The sequence below is a fragment of the Apostichopus japonicus genome, chromosome 21 (genome assembly GCF_037975245.1).
Source record: "Apostichopus japonicus isolate 1M-3 chromosome 21, ASM3797524v1, whole genome shotgun sequence".
Taxonomy (NCBI): domain Eukaryota; kingdom Metazoa; phylum Echinodermata; class Holothuroidea; order Aspidochirotida; family Stichopodidae; genus Apostichopus; species Apostichopus japonicus.
The window spans coordinates 11870474-11885357 of record NC_092581.1 but is presented as its reverse complement, the minus strand read 5'-3'; the positions used below and the strand labels follow the sequence as shown (position 1 = coordinate 11885357).

General features: G+C 38.3%; 1 protein-coding gene across 1 annotated transcript in view; it reads right to left on the bottom strand.

The window, feature by feature from the left end:
• LOC139963008 (putative N-acetylated-alpha-linked acidic dipeptidase) overlaps window positions 1-14884 on the bottom strand; it is a 37710-nt gene that overhangs the window by 5378 nt on the left and 17448 nt on the right. The window contains exons 6-15 of the mRNA XM_071963458.1: window positions 13575-13665; window positions 12894-12983; window positions 8232-8317; window positions 6600-6719; window positions 5804-5886; window positions 5618-5681; window positions 4493-4560; window positions 1810-1892; window positions 896-986; window positions 266-533 (exon numbers count right to left, since the gene is read on the bottom strand). Of these exons, the coding sequence (XP_071819559.1) occupies window positions 266-533; window positions 896-986; window positions 1810-1892; window positions 4493-4560; window positions 5618-5681; window positions 5804-5886; window positions 6600-6719; window positions 8232-8317; window positions 12894-12983; window positions 13575-13665 (1044 nt within the window). The remainder of the gene's footprint in view (window positions 1-265; window positions 534-895; window positions 987-1809; window positions 1893-4492; window positions 4561-5617; window positions 5682-5803; window positions 5887-6599; window positions 6720-8231; window positions 8318-12893; window positions 12984-13574; window positions 13666-14884) is intronic.

The window sequence follows — 14884 nt, the reverse complement described above, 5'->3', positions numbered from 1 at the left end:
CATCTTTCATGACGACAACACCGGACACCTGATATTATGATCTACTTCCTTGTGTAATGGAAGGACTATAATAGTCATACAGCCAAATAGGTTACATTGAATCCCCTGACCAGATCTCGAGTTAGGAATAAGACACTGAGATGGTTGGGGGTGGGGGGGGGGGGTTGGTTGATGTCATCTAACAGTGTGAAATAGTTTGCTGATGAAACAGATCAATGTGACAATGTCGGCCCATTGTCCCTTCAGCTTAAATGTTATAACCTACCAAAGGATATGTTTCGCACGTCGTTCTCTATGATTCGCTCGAGGTAGTCATTTCGTAAAACTGTCGCTTGATGTTCAATTAACTTAAAATATTGCGTGACGTCACTGTTGACGATATTACTCTCAGCGATATTACGTATCATCTCTGCGAAGAACTGGCCAGTAGCACGGTGACATAGAAATCCCTCATCGATGAATTCATCAACCAATCGGAATGTCTCGTAGTGAGTGTGGTAGAGGGAGTAAAAGAACAAACCATGAACATCTTCCTACAAAAAAAGAAAAACAAAAAAAGAGTCAATATTAAAAACATCACCCAAAATAACAACACACACACAATAAAGTAAATACAGTTTTCTTGTTGGCAGTTCCGGAAGATCCTATATCCTCTTTGAACACTTTCCGGCAGTAGCCTACACATCGACTTTTTTCTTCGGGTGGTGACTGCAAAACTTTTAAGAACTTGAGAGGGTGGGTGTATCGAGGTGTTGGTGCCTGGTGTGAACTTGCCCCTGTTTCTGTTTTGACTTTCTATATTTGGGTTTGTGCCTGCAAAATTCACAATAAGGCATATCGGCGGCCCTATTCTGCAGGTGAAAACTGATGTTCAGGTACAAATATATATACTCACCCAGTTCTGGTGATAGTAGGCGTTGATAGCAGGTATTCCCAGACTGTACACGAAAGCTTCGAAGTCAGTACCGCCGTCCACAAGAAAAAATCTGCATATGAAGTAAATGGCAACAATGACAAGGAGGTGCTTATTGATTATTCAATCCTTTGAGTATACGTCCCCGTGACGTTTGCACGACGTCATATTCTGTCGGTCGCACATGCGTCATTTCCTATAAAACTTGCATTACATCAAGTGTCTGGAGTGAAAGGACTGTTTTAAATGTGAAGTATACTGTACGTATGTGTATGCGAAATAGTTCGCATAATTTAAAGTACAGTGTTGTAGTAGAAGGTTTAAGCGCAACTCGGGTTTTCATTCCATTCACTGCCATTTGACCTAGGGTCACGAAAATACCCCGGATGACCGACCGACATAACAGTATGGCGATTTGAGCAAGTCTAAATATGACGTCATTGAGCATACTGTTTGTTTCTAGAGCTTGAAGTTTCAATGCCTTCAATCTTTACTAACTTTTTTTTTTCAAGCTGGAGGTTGAATTATTAAATGTCATTTCAAAAATATTGATGAAAGGTTTAAACATACTCTATAAAATGAGATTGACGGAACGTAGTTCAAAATTGCTGATGAAACATAAAGTTACTCGGCAATGGCTGTATGGCCTACATCCCCCTCCCACACCCGCCCCCAAAATGGTCCGAAATCCGACGAACGTTTATGTCACCATTTCAATTATTCACCTCCATTGAGGAAGGTTAAGTTATACAGTTAAATCGCCCATTGGAGGAAAATGCCATTTGAGGTTGGAAAACTGTTTCTTAAAGTTTGTATAACATGTATGACCATTACTTTGTAGGATATTTGGGGGGGGGGGGCAACAATGATGACCTTTAACCTTAAAATGAATTTACGTTTCGTCCGGTGGGACACCCAGCCTCTCCACTACACTATCGTACAGTGTTTTTCGTGTCTCGGACGGATGGGGTTCTGCAACCTGAAAATCGAGAAAATGAAGAGAGAATTATACAAATCATTTATATCAAGAAGCGCTTCTTATCAACGCCATCACTATTACCTCCAAAATATGCTAGAAAGTCGGAGGTAATGTTGACGCATATTATAACTTCAATAGTAAATCATTTTACTTCGGTGACCCTTCCAGTAAATTGTCCTTCACTGGGGTGGGTACTTTATTATTTCAACATGAGACCTTTTGCTTTTATCTGGGGGTTTACTTGACGAGAGATATATGCTGAACAAACGTCAAATAATTGCCACTCATTTTTCAAATAAGAAAACAAACCATTTTATTGCCACTTTAGTTGGAGTAGTTCCCTGCTCTATGGTTTTGTATATTTCTAATTTAACCAATTTCCAATGTCTCTGAATTCTTTAGAGCAGGGGTTCCCTAACTGGGGTGCATGACCCCCCAGGGGGTGCGTGAGTCCATCCCAGGGGGTTCGTGAGACGTTTCTGAAAGTCAAAACTAGAGCACCTTTTGTTGAACTAAAATATGATATATCATATAATTTAGTAATGTACAAAAGTCGTACCTATCCACAAACTCTTTTCGCGTTCCATGCGCATATGTTGCCATAGTATAGTACCGTACCATGCATGTGATACTTGATCTTTTACGAAGCACTGTTATACGTTCTATAGTATAGTAATGACTCAGATCGTGTATATAGAAAAGTTGGGGGTTCGTGGACAACAATGACATCCACAGGGGCTTCGTGGGGGATAAAGTTAGGGAAACCCTGCCTTACAGGGTCTGAACCTCAAAAAATGAAGACAACTTCTAATCTGTAGCATGCTAAAATTGTTGGTAATGTTAATGGTCTGTAAACATTAAAATGTGGAATCTCGTCCCATCGATTGTGTGATAATGTCAAAAGAACAGTTGCGCACCACACACAATAACGTTACTGACGTCAAATTCACCTATAGATGGCTGGTCCATTTTTCCTGTCCAGTACTGAGCAGTATGAATATCTTTTTTCTATCAGCTCAATATAAGAACTATTCATACTGTCAATACGAGTGCTTTGAAGCATGATCCTTGAGAACAGTTTTGAGAGGTATTGGTATTTGGAAAACTGCCCCGACACTGGCTGCGTTAATTCGATTGCTATATTGAATATTATACAACACCTAATTGTATTCTGGTCATTTGATTGGTCATTTGCTCGTTGATTGCATGCAAAATCCGCTCTATTCCACTCTATGAAATAGAACCATGGGATATACTTTTTTGGTAGCACTTTTTTCAATGGTAAGAGAGCAGAGAAACCTGTCTGTTCAAAACAATCTGTTGCATGAGTTCATTTTATCCATCTCAATATAATATGTTGTATAAAACAAATAATGGATGGTTTCCATTCGTGCAATAGTGCAAATATTTCATTCGTTGGAAGATGTAACTTGTTCCATTCAACGAGGCACAGCCGAGTTGAATGAAACATTCCATCTTCCAACTCATGAAATATTTGCACTATTGCACGAATGGAAACCATTCATTATTTGTATAATAAATGAATGGATTTACGTAAATGGGGACATGAAGGGCTCAGAGGCGCCTCGACTCAAGACACTGGTGCTCTTGGGAACAGATTTTTTTATGTCAGTGGGAAGTATATTCCAAAGCTAAGGAGATTTTAAAAGTTAACAAGATCGATTGAAATGACAATCTATCAATTTTATTTAATTAATGGGATGACCCAAAACGCCTGCAGGAATCGAATAATGAAGAAAACAGGTTGTATGTAATTATTCAAACACGTTGACACCTATCAAGGCTAATTTTGCAAAAAAAAAAAAAAAAATTATAAATTAGAATATAAATATAATATAACATATGTATATATATATATATACATATAATAATGAGAATATGATTGATATGAATTGGGCAAATTGGTGACGTCCAAAACTTCATATTTGGGTAACTTATATAGGTATATCCGTAATGAATATTGGATTTTTCCCTAAGGATTTCCCAATTTTTAAAATATTGATGTTTGGTGAAAATCTGACATAAATCTGTGTGAACCAGAGAGCTGTTATTGATAGATCTCTCCGATTTAGATTTACCCGATTTCCAAAGAGTAATCAAACAAAGCAAGCATAAAAGCTATAGTGAAAGATATCAGTATATGGTATAAGAATCGAGTCCAACATTTCATTTCATCTTGAAATTGGTTGCTTCTAAAGAACACTATACCTTTCCTTTCACACAAATCCAACTTTCTAGTTTATGATATAAAGAAAATCAAACAAAATGACGTTGATAAATTATTTAACGCTTTTCGAAATTATTATTATAAAGGTCAAAAGCCTGACTGTAGTTCTCAAACAAATTTCTCTTCAAATGATGAAACCAAAGTCAAATTCCTAGATATCCTCCAAGTTACCTTTAAATGTGGTTAATACCTTGAAAAGCGTCTGTGTGACGAAATGTTAAAAAAAAAGAAAAAAAGAAGAAAGAAGCTCCCCATGTTGTAGTGATAAAGTGCCGTTAACTTGTTATCTAATGCCTTCGCCTAATGTTATAAATTGCTTTATCTAGTATTTGTGTCAGTGTCAAGGTTGTACCTTTTTTAAGGCCTCCGAAACAATCTCCGTTAGCATCGGTGAACTTTGCGCATACATAACGTAAGTACCTGAAAAAGGGAAAGATATAGATGAAATTTATAACAGGAATCACTTGGCAAATGGTCTGGATAGAAGGTATATATATACATATATATAAATATATATATATATATATATATATATATATATATATATATATATATTTATATATATATATATATGGCAATCTATATATATATATATGGCAATCTATATATATATATATATATGGCAATCTATATATATATATATATATATATGGCAATCTCGGATGGGATCCCGGATCTGCGACTCTAAACATTCAATCTGAATCTAAGGGTATATATATCCTGCAGGAAGTTTTATTTTTGGAGACAATTTGTGCAACTTTTACAGGGTGAAGAAAAATGGAAAGTACATATTGGCATTAGGCCAGCATGTAAAGGAGACACTAGCCCAACCATCACGATCGGTTCTATTTGGTAGGGATAATTGTCATGAACAACCTCCCTCCCTCCCTCCCTCCCTCCCTCCCTCCCTCCCTCCCTCCCTCCCTCCCTCCCTCCCTCCCTCCCTCCCTCCCTCCCTCCCTCCCTCCCTCCCTCCCTCCCTCCCTCCCTCCCTCCCTCCCTCCCTCCCTCCCTCCCTCCCTCCCTCCCTCCCTCCCTCCCTCCCTCCCTCCCTCCCTCCCTCCCTCCCTCCCTCCCTCCCTCCCTCCCTCCCTCCCTCCCTCCCTCCCTCCCTCCCTCCCTCCCTCCCTCCCTCCCTCCCTCCCTCCCTCCCTCCCTCCCTCCCTCCCTCCCTCCCTCCCTCCCTCCCTCCCTCCCTCCCTCCCTCCCTCCCTCCCTCCCTCCCTCCCTCCCTCCCTCCCTCCCTCCCTCCCTCCCTCCCTCCCTCCCTCCCTCCCTCCCTCCCTCCAAAGCTAGGATATACCCAACCATCATGATTTGGTTTTATTTGGTAGGGATAATTGTCATGAAACACTTACCACCCACTCCTCACCCCTCCCTCCAAAGCTGTGACCATAGACCTTAGACAAATAATGATGGTTGGGTTTGTGTCCCCTTCAAAACACAAGGAGGGCACAAACTCATGAAATGAACTTACCTACTACCGCGATGTCCAGGTTTAAATAAGCCACTGTTCTTTTGGAAAGAATCTCCGGGAATTGCTGAAAAATGTTAATCAAAAGTATGGTAAATTTCATCATAAGTGACTTTCTTAACTTTGAAAGAACATATATCATTACTATACACAAGATATCACAATATGCAAATGAGGTGATGCTTTTACCTCTGTCCATTCCGTAGATCCCGTTAACGCAAATTCTTCAGATCCCCAGCTTGCGAAAATGATGGTCCGTCGAGGCCGCCATCCTTAAATAAAATCAATCCAAACATATGTTACTATTATATTGCTACAGCTTTGATTGTATTACATATTCATTCATTTGCGACTTACATCATTACCTTTGTCACACATTCATTTTGTGATTTTGATATTTCTACTCCTTAAAACTACTTACTAAAACTATACGAACTTGATCAATTCTAGGGGGAGGGTGTAGTAATCTGAAGATGGTCTACTCAGACGATTTACTCTGCCAACATGAAATGGTGTCTGTGTGTACAGTTAATGCTCAAGTTCAAATTCGTTTGACATATGTAAAAGTCGTAATAACGATAAATTTAGTCAGTAAGCAACTGCTACATGAATGCAATTATTATAAAAGTTCACAGTAATTTATACATGTCAAACATTGCCAGGTGATCCTTTCCATTGTTTTTACTTTATAGAAATGGGATCACCTTTATGAAATAGTTGCCTGTTTTAGAATGTGTAGATGCTGATCAATAACTTTTTGCTAATTGTCCTGATATCACCCTCTATTTACAGTGGGGGGGGGGGGGGTGTTGTAGAGACCCAGGCCGGTGGGCAATGATGTCCCCGGGCGGCCTTTTTGTTTTCTTAACTATATTATGAAAATCCCATATTTTCCCGTGCCCATAATTTGATGCTGATTTGTAGACCCCCCCCCCCCTCTGGTCAGGCCTGTTCCATACTACTAGGCCTATACTAATAACAATACCTTCTTTCTTTAACATTCCGAAGACTCTACTCATCTCCATCATAACCGCTGTTCCACTAGTAGGGTCTACCGCCCCTAGACACCAGGCGTCTCGATGGTTGCCGAGTATTACATATCTGTCTGAACAGAGAGCATATTAATAAATCATTAATAAATATAGGCTATACCTTAGATTATTGACAATTATTACATACACTCCGACGTATGAAATATTTAGGATCATCGAAAGATCGAGTTGCGATTTCAGTGCTGGTTGAAGTCATGAAAAAAGTACCAGAATGAAGAAACGACGTAGGCTATACAAATCACTGGCGGTATAACAGAGGGTTATATATCAAAATGTAAATAACCACTTTACAAAATAAGTCTGCTTCAGGAGGGAGGGGGATGGGGATAATATGCTCTCGTGATACCCAAAACGCATTGAGTTAAATTGGTATCGCAAATGTTCTTCCTATAGATTTGGTGATTACAAAGATGATTTTCAGTCATATATTATCAGCTTTCAATTGAACCTGTTTGTAAATGATGACCAAGTGAGCTACAAAGGTCATTCAGAATTGTCCTAAAATATGCTAGATAGGTATAATATGGTCAATCTAACTCAAAGTTAAACGAACATTGTATTTCCGTCCACAAGATTTTCTCGTTGCCAAGACATGCTTCTTGAGAAGGTTAACTCTCCTTAGTTAAAGGATTGGTTCAGGTGTTTGACATTGCTTGTATGGAAGAGCACAAAAAGACAAAAAGAACAGTGAAGAAACTACCATGATAGCATGCTCTGTTAAGGAGAAATGACACTTTGAAGATATCAAAATTTCTTTGAAAACGGCTGGTGTAGAAATTGACTTACTGTGAGGGTGTGACGTCACATCCTCACTTCCTTAACATTTGTGAATATATGTCTTTAAAAATTATTTACATTTTTTAACACATTTGAAAATAATATAATCAAAAAATTTTCAGATGTTTAATCTCAAATACTTCCTTTGACAAATATGAGATCTCCTGACATATCTTTTGGTTGAAAGTCATGAAATCTCACAAAATATTTAGAGAATAAAACAAAGACTTTTCAGGAATGTGAGGATGTGACATCACAGCTAGTGAGATTCAGCAGTTTCTACACAATCTGATAAAACTTTACACTTGAATATCTCTTTAACCGAAAAGATATTTGAACAGTTTCTTTCACCATTGTGTTTCTTTTATTGTCCTCTTTCATATAACATAAACATGTATGACAACTGAAGTAATAAAGAGGTTGAGGATTTCCATAAAAGGTACCTGTGAAAACTTTTAACCATCTTTAGAGCGTTAAAGTTGTCTCTTATTAAAGAATTGTTTATTTGTGACGTCACAGAAATGACATGCAATATTTTAATCGAAACAGTTCATACATTAAATTCCCATCCAAATTGAAGTAAGAAAGATAGGGCGCCACCACATTAATGAATGAAAAATTTCTGACATAAAAATTGGAAATGAATACGACAATGAATCCTGGGTGACCTCTATATCATCCATCATGGAACATAGCGTACAGTTTCCATGGAGACTGTACACACATTCGCGCGCGCAGCACATGCACACACGAACACGCACACGCACGCAGATACGCAGTATTTTTACCTGGCTCTTCGCTTCCACGAATAAATCCAACAGCGTTGTACGTTGTCATCTGTTTCATTGTAGAATTTACTTTAACTCGAATCTTTCTGTCAAAAAATACAACGAAATTTGTTGTTGTTGTTGTGGTAATATCTGAATAAATTATCATGAATATTCGATTGAAAAGAATAATTTTTTTACTGAACATCATTAAACATCATTGGCATATATTGTGTACTTGATGTGCCCAAAAGTATATTAGCCTAATTATATGACGTCACACTTGTTAGTGGTCATGTCATTGGAAAGGGAGTTCCAACGTATGTTTGGTGTACTGATCATTTGAAGTATATATGACAACAAGTTCAACATTGTATATGAGAGCCTAATCTCATTTTGCTCCGTTTCTGCTTCTATCTGGAGTAATTCTTTGGGTATATAGAAGCACCAAGGAAGTCACTGCTAAGTAAAAAGTCATCTAGCATATACTGTCCCAAATATGCTAGAATTAAATATAAATGGTAACTCACGTTTAAACTTCCATTAACCTTTACAAAGCATTTTCCCTCGCTTTGATTTACATTTCGTTTACTATACAGTCTTTAAAAACGGTCAGAAAATATTCAATTTAGGACAAAAAGATAATCAAAAGTGCTCTTCAGTTGAAAGAAGCAACTTTTAAATATCTAAATATGTTTAGACAATATATGGCAACAGCGCTCAATTTTTAAATTTGGATTTGGCTAGAGAGTAATGTAATCGATGATCTACTACAATGAAACTTGAACCTAAAACAGTGATAAGTTAACAACGTTGTGCCGGAAACGATTGTTTATTATGGCAAGACTATTCATAAGATGCTCTTTCCTATAAACTTCTTGTTCTATGTGTATAAAACACAGAATTTCTCTGATCTTTGTAACTGATTGCCAAACAGAGGATATATAACATCTAATATACACCATATAATTTAAGTAAAGGCAGGGGCGTAGCGAGGGATTTGCCAAGGGAGGGGCGAAGTCTTTAGGCAAACTATACCTAAGCGTAGCGCCACCACGTCTTGGCAAGAAAACTTTGGCCAAAAATGCTTCCCAGATCGCTGGAAATGGCACTTCCCAGGCCTTGTAAGTTGCATCTAAGCATTTTTATATTGAAATTACTAGCGATATCAGAAAAAATATGCTCAAGGGGGGGGGGGGGGCGGTTGCCCCCTTCGCCCCCCTTGGCTACGCGCCTGAGTAAAGGTAGTCCGTATGCCTATATATGTGGCGAACGGCCCGGCGAAGAATCCTCGTGGAAAGAAGTCCTCTTGATGTAGGCCTAAACGTAAACATTTAATCAGTAAGGCAGAAGACAAAATGTGTTGAACATTACTTATTTTGCTTTCATTGATAACTTCATCCATCGCTCTCTCCCCCTTCGTCCCGTCATCTGCTCCCCTCCCCCTCCCCCTCCCTCCCTGTCCACAGTTCTAGCATCATAGCTCACATGGTTATGTTCCTGATATGTAACATAACGCTATGTGACATATGTTTACATAATTATCATTGTCAATTTTCTTCTCATCTACTTTATATATAGACACGTTGACTATATGGTTTATATGTCAAACTTGATTTACTTGAATATGGCCCTATACTGTACGTGTCATACCGACATTGACTCCATTGCCCAATTATTTCCTATTTAAATGTGATCTAAATGCAGTAAGCTATGAATGAATGGATAACAGCTTGATCAAGCTTGTAATTTAGCGACCTCTGCAGGTGGTCTTTTTATATCATTATGCCATATCCGAGAAGGTGTTCTATTGTGAGTAATTGCTGTTTAAAGGAATTTGTTTTTAATGACCCAAGGATTTACGCAAGTTACATAAGCTTGAGTACTTCGGTCTAAAACGTCTTTGATTCGTACGGTTCGCCCAAACCGTGTCTACGGGAGTGAAAGTAAGAGGACAAACATTTTGCTAATTCCTAACCATAAAATGGAGTTTTTAGCAATATCTAGAACAGGGGACTGGAAGCCTTTTGAAGGACTTAATTTGATCCACAAAAGTTACTGATAGTGTCAGGCTCTCCAGTTTCTATGCATGGTAACCCTTATGTCTTGATGTGAACCAGTGACGTCAGTTTTACAAACTCTGTCTGTGCTTGATACCAACCAAGGTATCAACCCCTTTTATCTTGATGGCGATCCCTGTGCAACCACTTCTTTGTTGGAGAAAAATGCAACATTTTGCTGGAGATGTCAGATGCAATAAAACATTGTAACTGTCTTTCTATACCGTGTAACCATGTATCATAACGCAATATCATACGAGTATAGGTAAGGGAATTTCAAGAGCAATTCGCATTTTGTTCATGTATAATTTGATAATAAAACGGAGGGTGACATATTTCGAAATGATCGGGCTTTTAACTATCGTACATAATATAACCTACGTGACATGGCACGTTCGTTATGAGCGTAAAAAGTATAAGATCCAACTTCCCATAGTCTTACGGACAAGTCATTAATCTACTGCTACATGATTACTGACTATTTTAATACAATGAACCGGAAGTCATTACTTAGAACCTTTTTCCTTTATTTTATCGTTTGTGTATAGTCATAAGATATTCCACTTGACCTTTTGCTACTGCTGTCAAAAGTCATATGCTGCAATTTTGTTATTTTAAAGAGTATTTGTAAATATTATTGTGGATACTGATGTCAGCCCGTATTACGCTTAGCACGATACCAGTCGAAAACAAGAGGCTAATATTTCATGGAACGCGACAGGGAAGGTTTATCGTTTTGATATTTCCTACAGTGGATGTTTAAAGGTTAGTACTTGACAGCTCAAGACAGAACCTTCTTAACTATAGTATTTAAACTCCTTCCCGCTAACTTTCATCAAACCCCTTGGTATTCAATTTTGTTTATTTGGTGTTCCCAATTTTCAACTTGATCATCTTGGAGAACCTCCAGTGGTGGCTGTTGTCCCATGGAAAAGGGTGGGGGGGGGGGTGGGAATACCCTCATCTTTGATTTGCTTATACATGATTTCGGGTAAGCTATAGTTGCAAGATGGTGTTACATTTTGCATCATTCGAAGGAATTTAAGTTCATGGTGTTTCGATCTCTCCCCACATATGTTGGTATTTTTTCCCTTCGGATTTACTTTTGGCGACCCTTATTTAGAGGGTCCCTACCCTCAGTGTAATGACCCAGGGGTCTAAACCGACCACCTGCCCTCGTTTTGGACCTCACTGTTGCACAATTAACGCGGGCGGAGTGAAGGACTTTGGGTGTACTGAGATGTGTGATATCCATTATTGCGGAGGGGATAGTGGTAAGGTATTTTCACCATTTGCAATCCGAGATCGCGAAGAAGCCATCATTGGCTTATCAAAGCCTCAAGCTGACCGAAGTCAGTCTCGTATATTCATATTTAACGTACATGGTTATGAATTGTCAATTATCAACAACTCTGTAACTGGACGACATACATTAATCTTGGAGTGACTCGAACTCTGGACCTTATGATTGATGACCAACTAATACTCGCATATATATATTATTTGTGTGTATGTACATATGTATATATACCATATCTCTCGTTAATCGAAATTGCACCGACAAGGTGAACTATTAAGTAGTGAAGTATCCGGAGTATAATTTCCTGGCTTATAAATGTGTTATGGTAGTTAGTCATACAGACATCCAGGTTAAACTGAAGCACGTTTGGTGTCATAGAAACAGCAACAAAATTGTGTAACAATATATATAAAATAAAATAAAATAAATTATATATATATATATATATATATATATATATATATATATATATATTATATATATATATATATGTATATATATATATATATATATATATGTATATATATATATATATAATATATATATATATATATATATATATATATATATATATATATATATATATGTATGTATATGTATATGTATGAGCATATGCTATGCACAGTCATCATTATAGCGATGCAATCACTGTTCTTCAGAATTCACTGCAGGTTATTTGGCATGCCAAATATATAATGACATTGTTACTTATTCTTCAGTGATTAAAAGACCCTCCATGATATGTTGAGGATATATTCATAATAACATGACACCTGTACGAGGTCCCCCAAGCCACTTGAGATATATAAGATAGTCATAAATATAAAGGTGTACATGGAACTAATTTCGTGTAATCATCTAGGGACTTTACGAAATCCGTGCTCAATGATCAAAGAATGGGGAGAGACGAATTGTAATTGCATTTTACACTAGTCTATATTCTATATGTACAAGGGCGTAGGAACCGGGGGGGCTGGGGGGGGGGCGCCAGCCCCCCAGTGAAAAATATGGGGGGGCGGAAGTATCGTTCCGCCCCCCGCTCCGCAAGTCAGAAAACCCCTTTTTCATTTCTAAATGAGAAAAAAATCTCATTTGAAGCACCAAATTGCATCTAAAGCCAGGTGAAAATGCAAAATTCTTTACAAAATGGAGTGGGTGTTGAAGTGTGCTATACTGCACCAAATTGCATCTGAGGCCACCTGGAAATGCAAAAAAATCCAAGGGGAGGGGGACACCCCCTCCCCTTAGACCCCTCCCCCAGGCCGGCCATCAGTCTTCAGCCCCCCCACTCAAAAGTACCTTCCTACGCCACTGTATATGTACCTGGACTTATTGTTAAATCCTGGACCAACTTGATAGTGCACATTCAAGGCGCCTCGCCATCTAGGAGGTGGTTTTGGGCCCGTCATTAAGCTGAAAAGATAAGATTGTGCGGGGGAAAAAGAAGAAGAAAAAGAATGTTAACTGTTTTCAAAACTTTGTGTTGTAATATAAATTAGGATCGTATAACAGTATATATTCAAGTACAAAACATATTTAATTGAGAAGTGTAGTGAGCACATGACTTACATTTATCGGTGAAATATTTTCTAAATAGTAAGCACTGATTTAAAAAAAAAAATCTGTACACGTGTTACCTGTCTGTCACCACCCTACACCCATTACTACCCCAGCCTCCCCCCCCCCCCCCCGCACAGGCAAGAGAGCAAATAAAGGGAACAAAGCTATATACGCGACAAATGTAACGTCACTGGGTGTATAGATATAAAGGATAAATCTGATCTTGAACCACTCACACACCCAGTAATAAGAATACAAACGTGGAGGAACACACAAGCTGAATTTTGTTGGGGTCATACATGCAGTTTTGTTACATTTATTGAAGGGAAGTCAACAAAAAGGCGGATGCAGTGAGTTTCAACTTCGTCAATTTCGTTCACGTTGTCAGAAAGTCTTCGTAAATTATTAAGATTTTACTGCAATATTACAAACATTAATTTTTACCGTAGTATCTTTTCAGCATCACCAAATCCTATAGGATGAACAGGAATAGAGGGAAGATTGGCTTCAGACTGACGTATTCGAAAGGCGCCATCTTGTATTGAAATGATGAGGTAACGCAAACAGGAAACAACATGTGACGCAAAGAAAAGAAAAAAAGAAAAGATGAAAGGCGCATTCTGCTTTCTTTAAAGATAGTAATTGAGAGGAACAAAAATGTTAGAAGAAGCAAATGTTCCGGAATCCTTGATGTTGGTGCAAATAATTGGTGGTAGTGTCGATGGTGGCGGCGGTGGTAATGGTGTGGTGTAGTGGTAGTGGAGATGGTGTGGGTTAAGACCTATTTATAGACCTTATAAATAGCCTTCATATGCCTCAGAATGCAAACTGTCACGTCTAAATTATATTTTGTTCTGGGGGAGGACCCCCTCCCTCAAACACCCCTACATCGGACTCGTCTTCAACCACCACAGGGCCACACTGTATCATGTTTAACCTCTCCTCCCTCTCCAGTGGATCTGCCTCTGACGTCAATAGACAACACACTATGTTCCCTTGTATGTTTGCATGAACACAATTACACACTAATACTGATTATTGACCTTGCCTAACACACACCTGATACACAAGTAATGTAGCCTAACACAAAGTCATTCTCAAGTTTGAAACGAATGTACGTTGAGCAAAGTCCTTACGTCTCCACATACCAAATATGAACCAGTGATATTTTCTTTCTATCTCTCCACCTCTCTCTCTCTCTCTCTTTGACCTAGTTTCAAATTGCCTGTCCATCTAATATTGTTTCATTAAGCGAGTCCAACTACAATTTCCTCAGAAAATTTGTTTTTAACATCATCTATCACTAAAACCACCCGAAGACAAATTCATATGAATGGATTAACATGTAGCGAAATCACCTGACTCGGTCATGTTCTTGTGGAGATGTTATCAAATAAAGTAGAACGGATCGGTGATGAGAATGGGTTGAGAGTCTACCAATGTGTTTTACGGATGTTTAACACATATATACACACTTACTGTGCAAGAGCGCGGGTGTTATTAATATGCTACAGGGGTGAATGCAAACGACCAACTAAATAGAATGTATATGCTAATATTAAAAAGAATAGTTTATAAATAATCCCAATATAAAAACGAATGGTAAATTAAATGACTTGGTATACATCCATGTGATGAGGGAGAAGGAATTTCAGCTATTTGATTCCATCATGCCCTTGTGGTGTTGGTATATGACTAACCGATTAAACACGAATGTTAATATAACCGTATATTGTATATAATCGAGGTAGAAC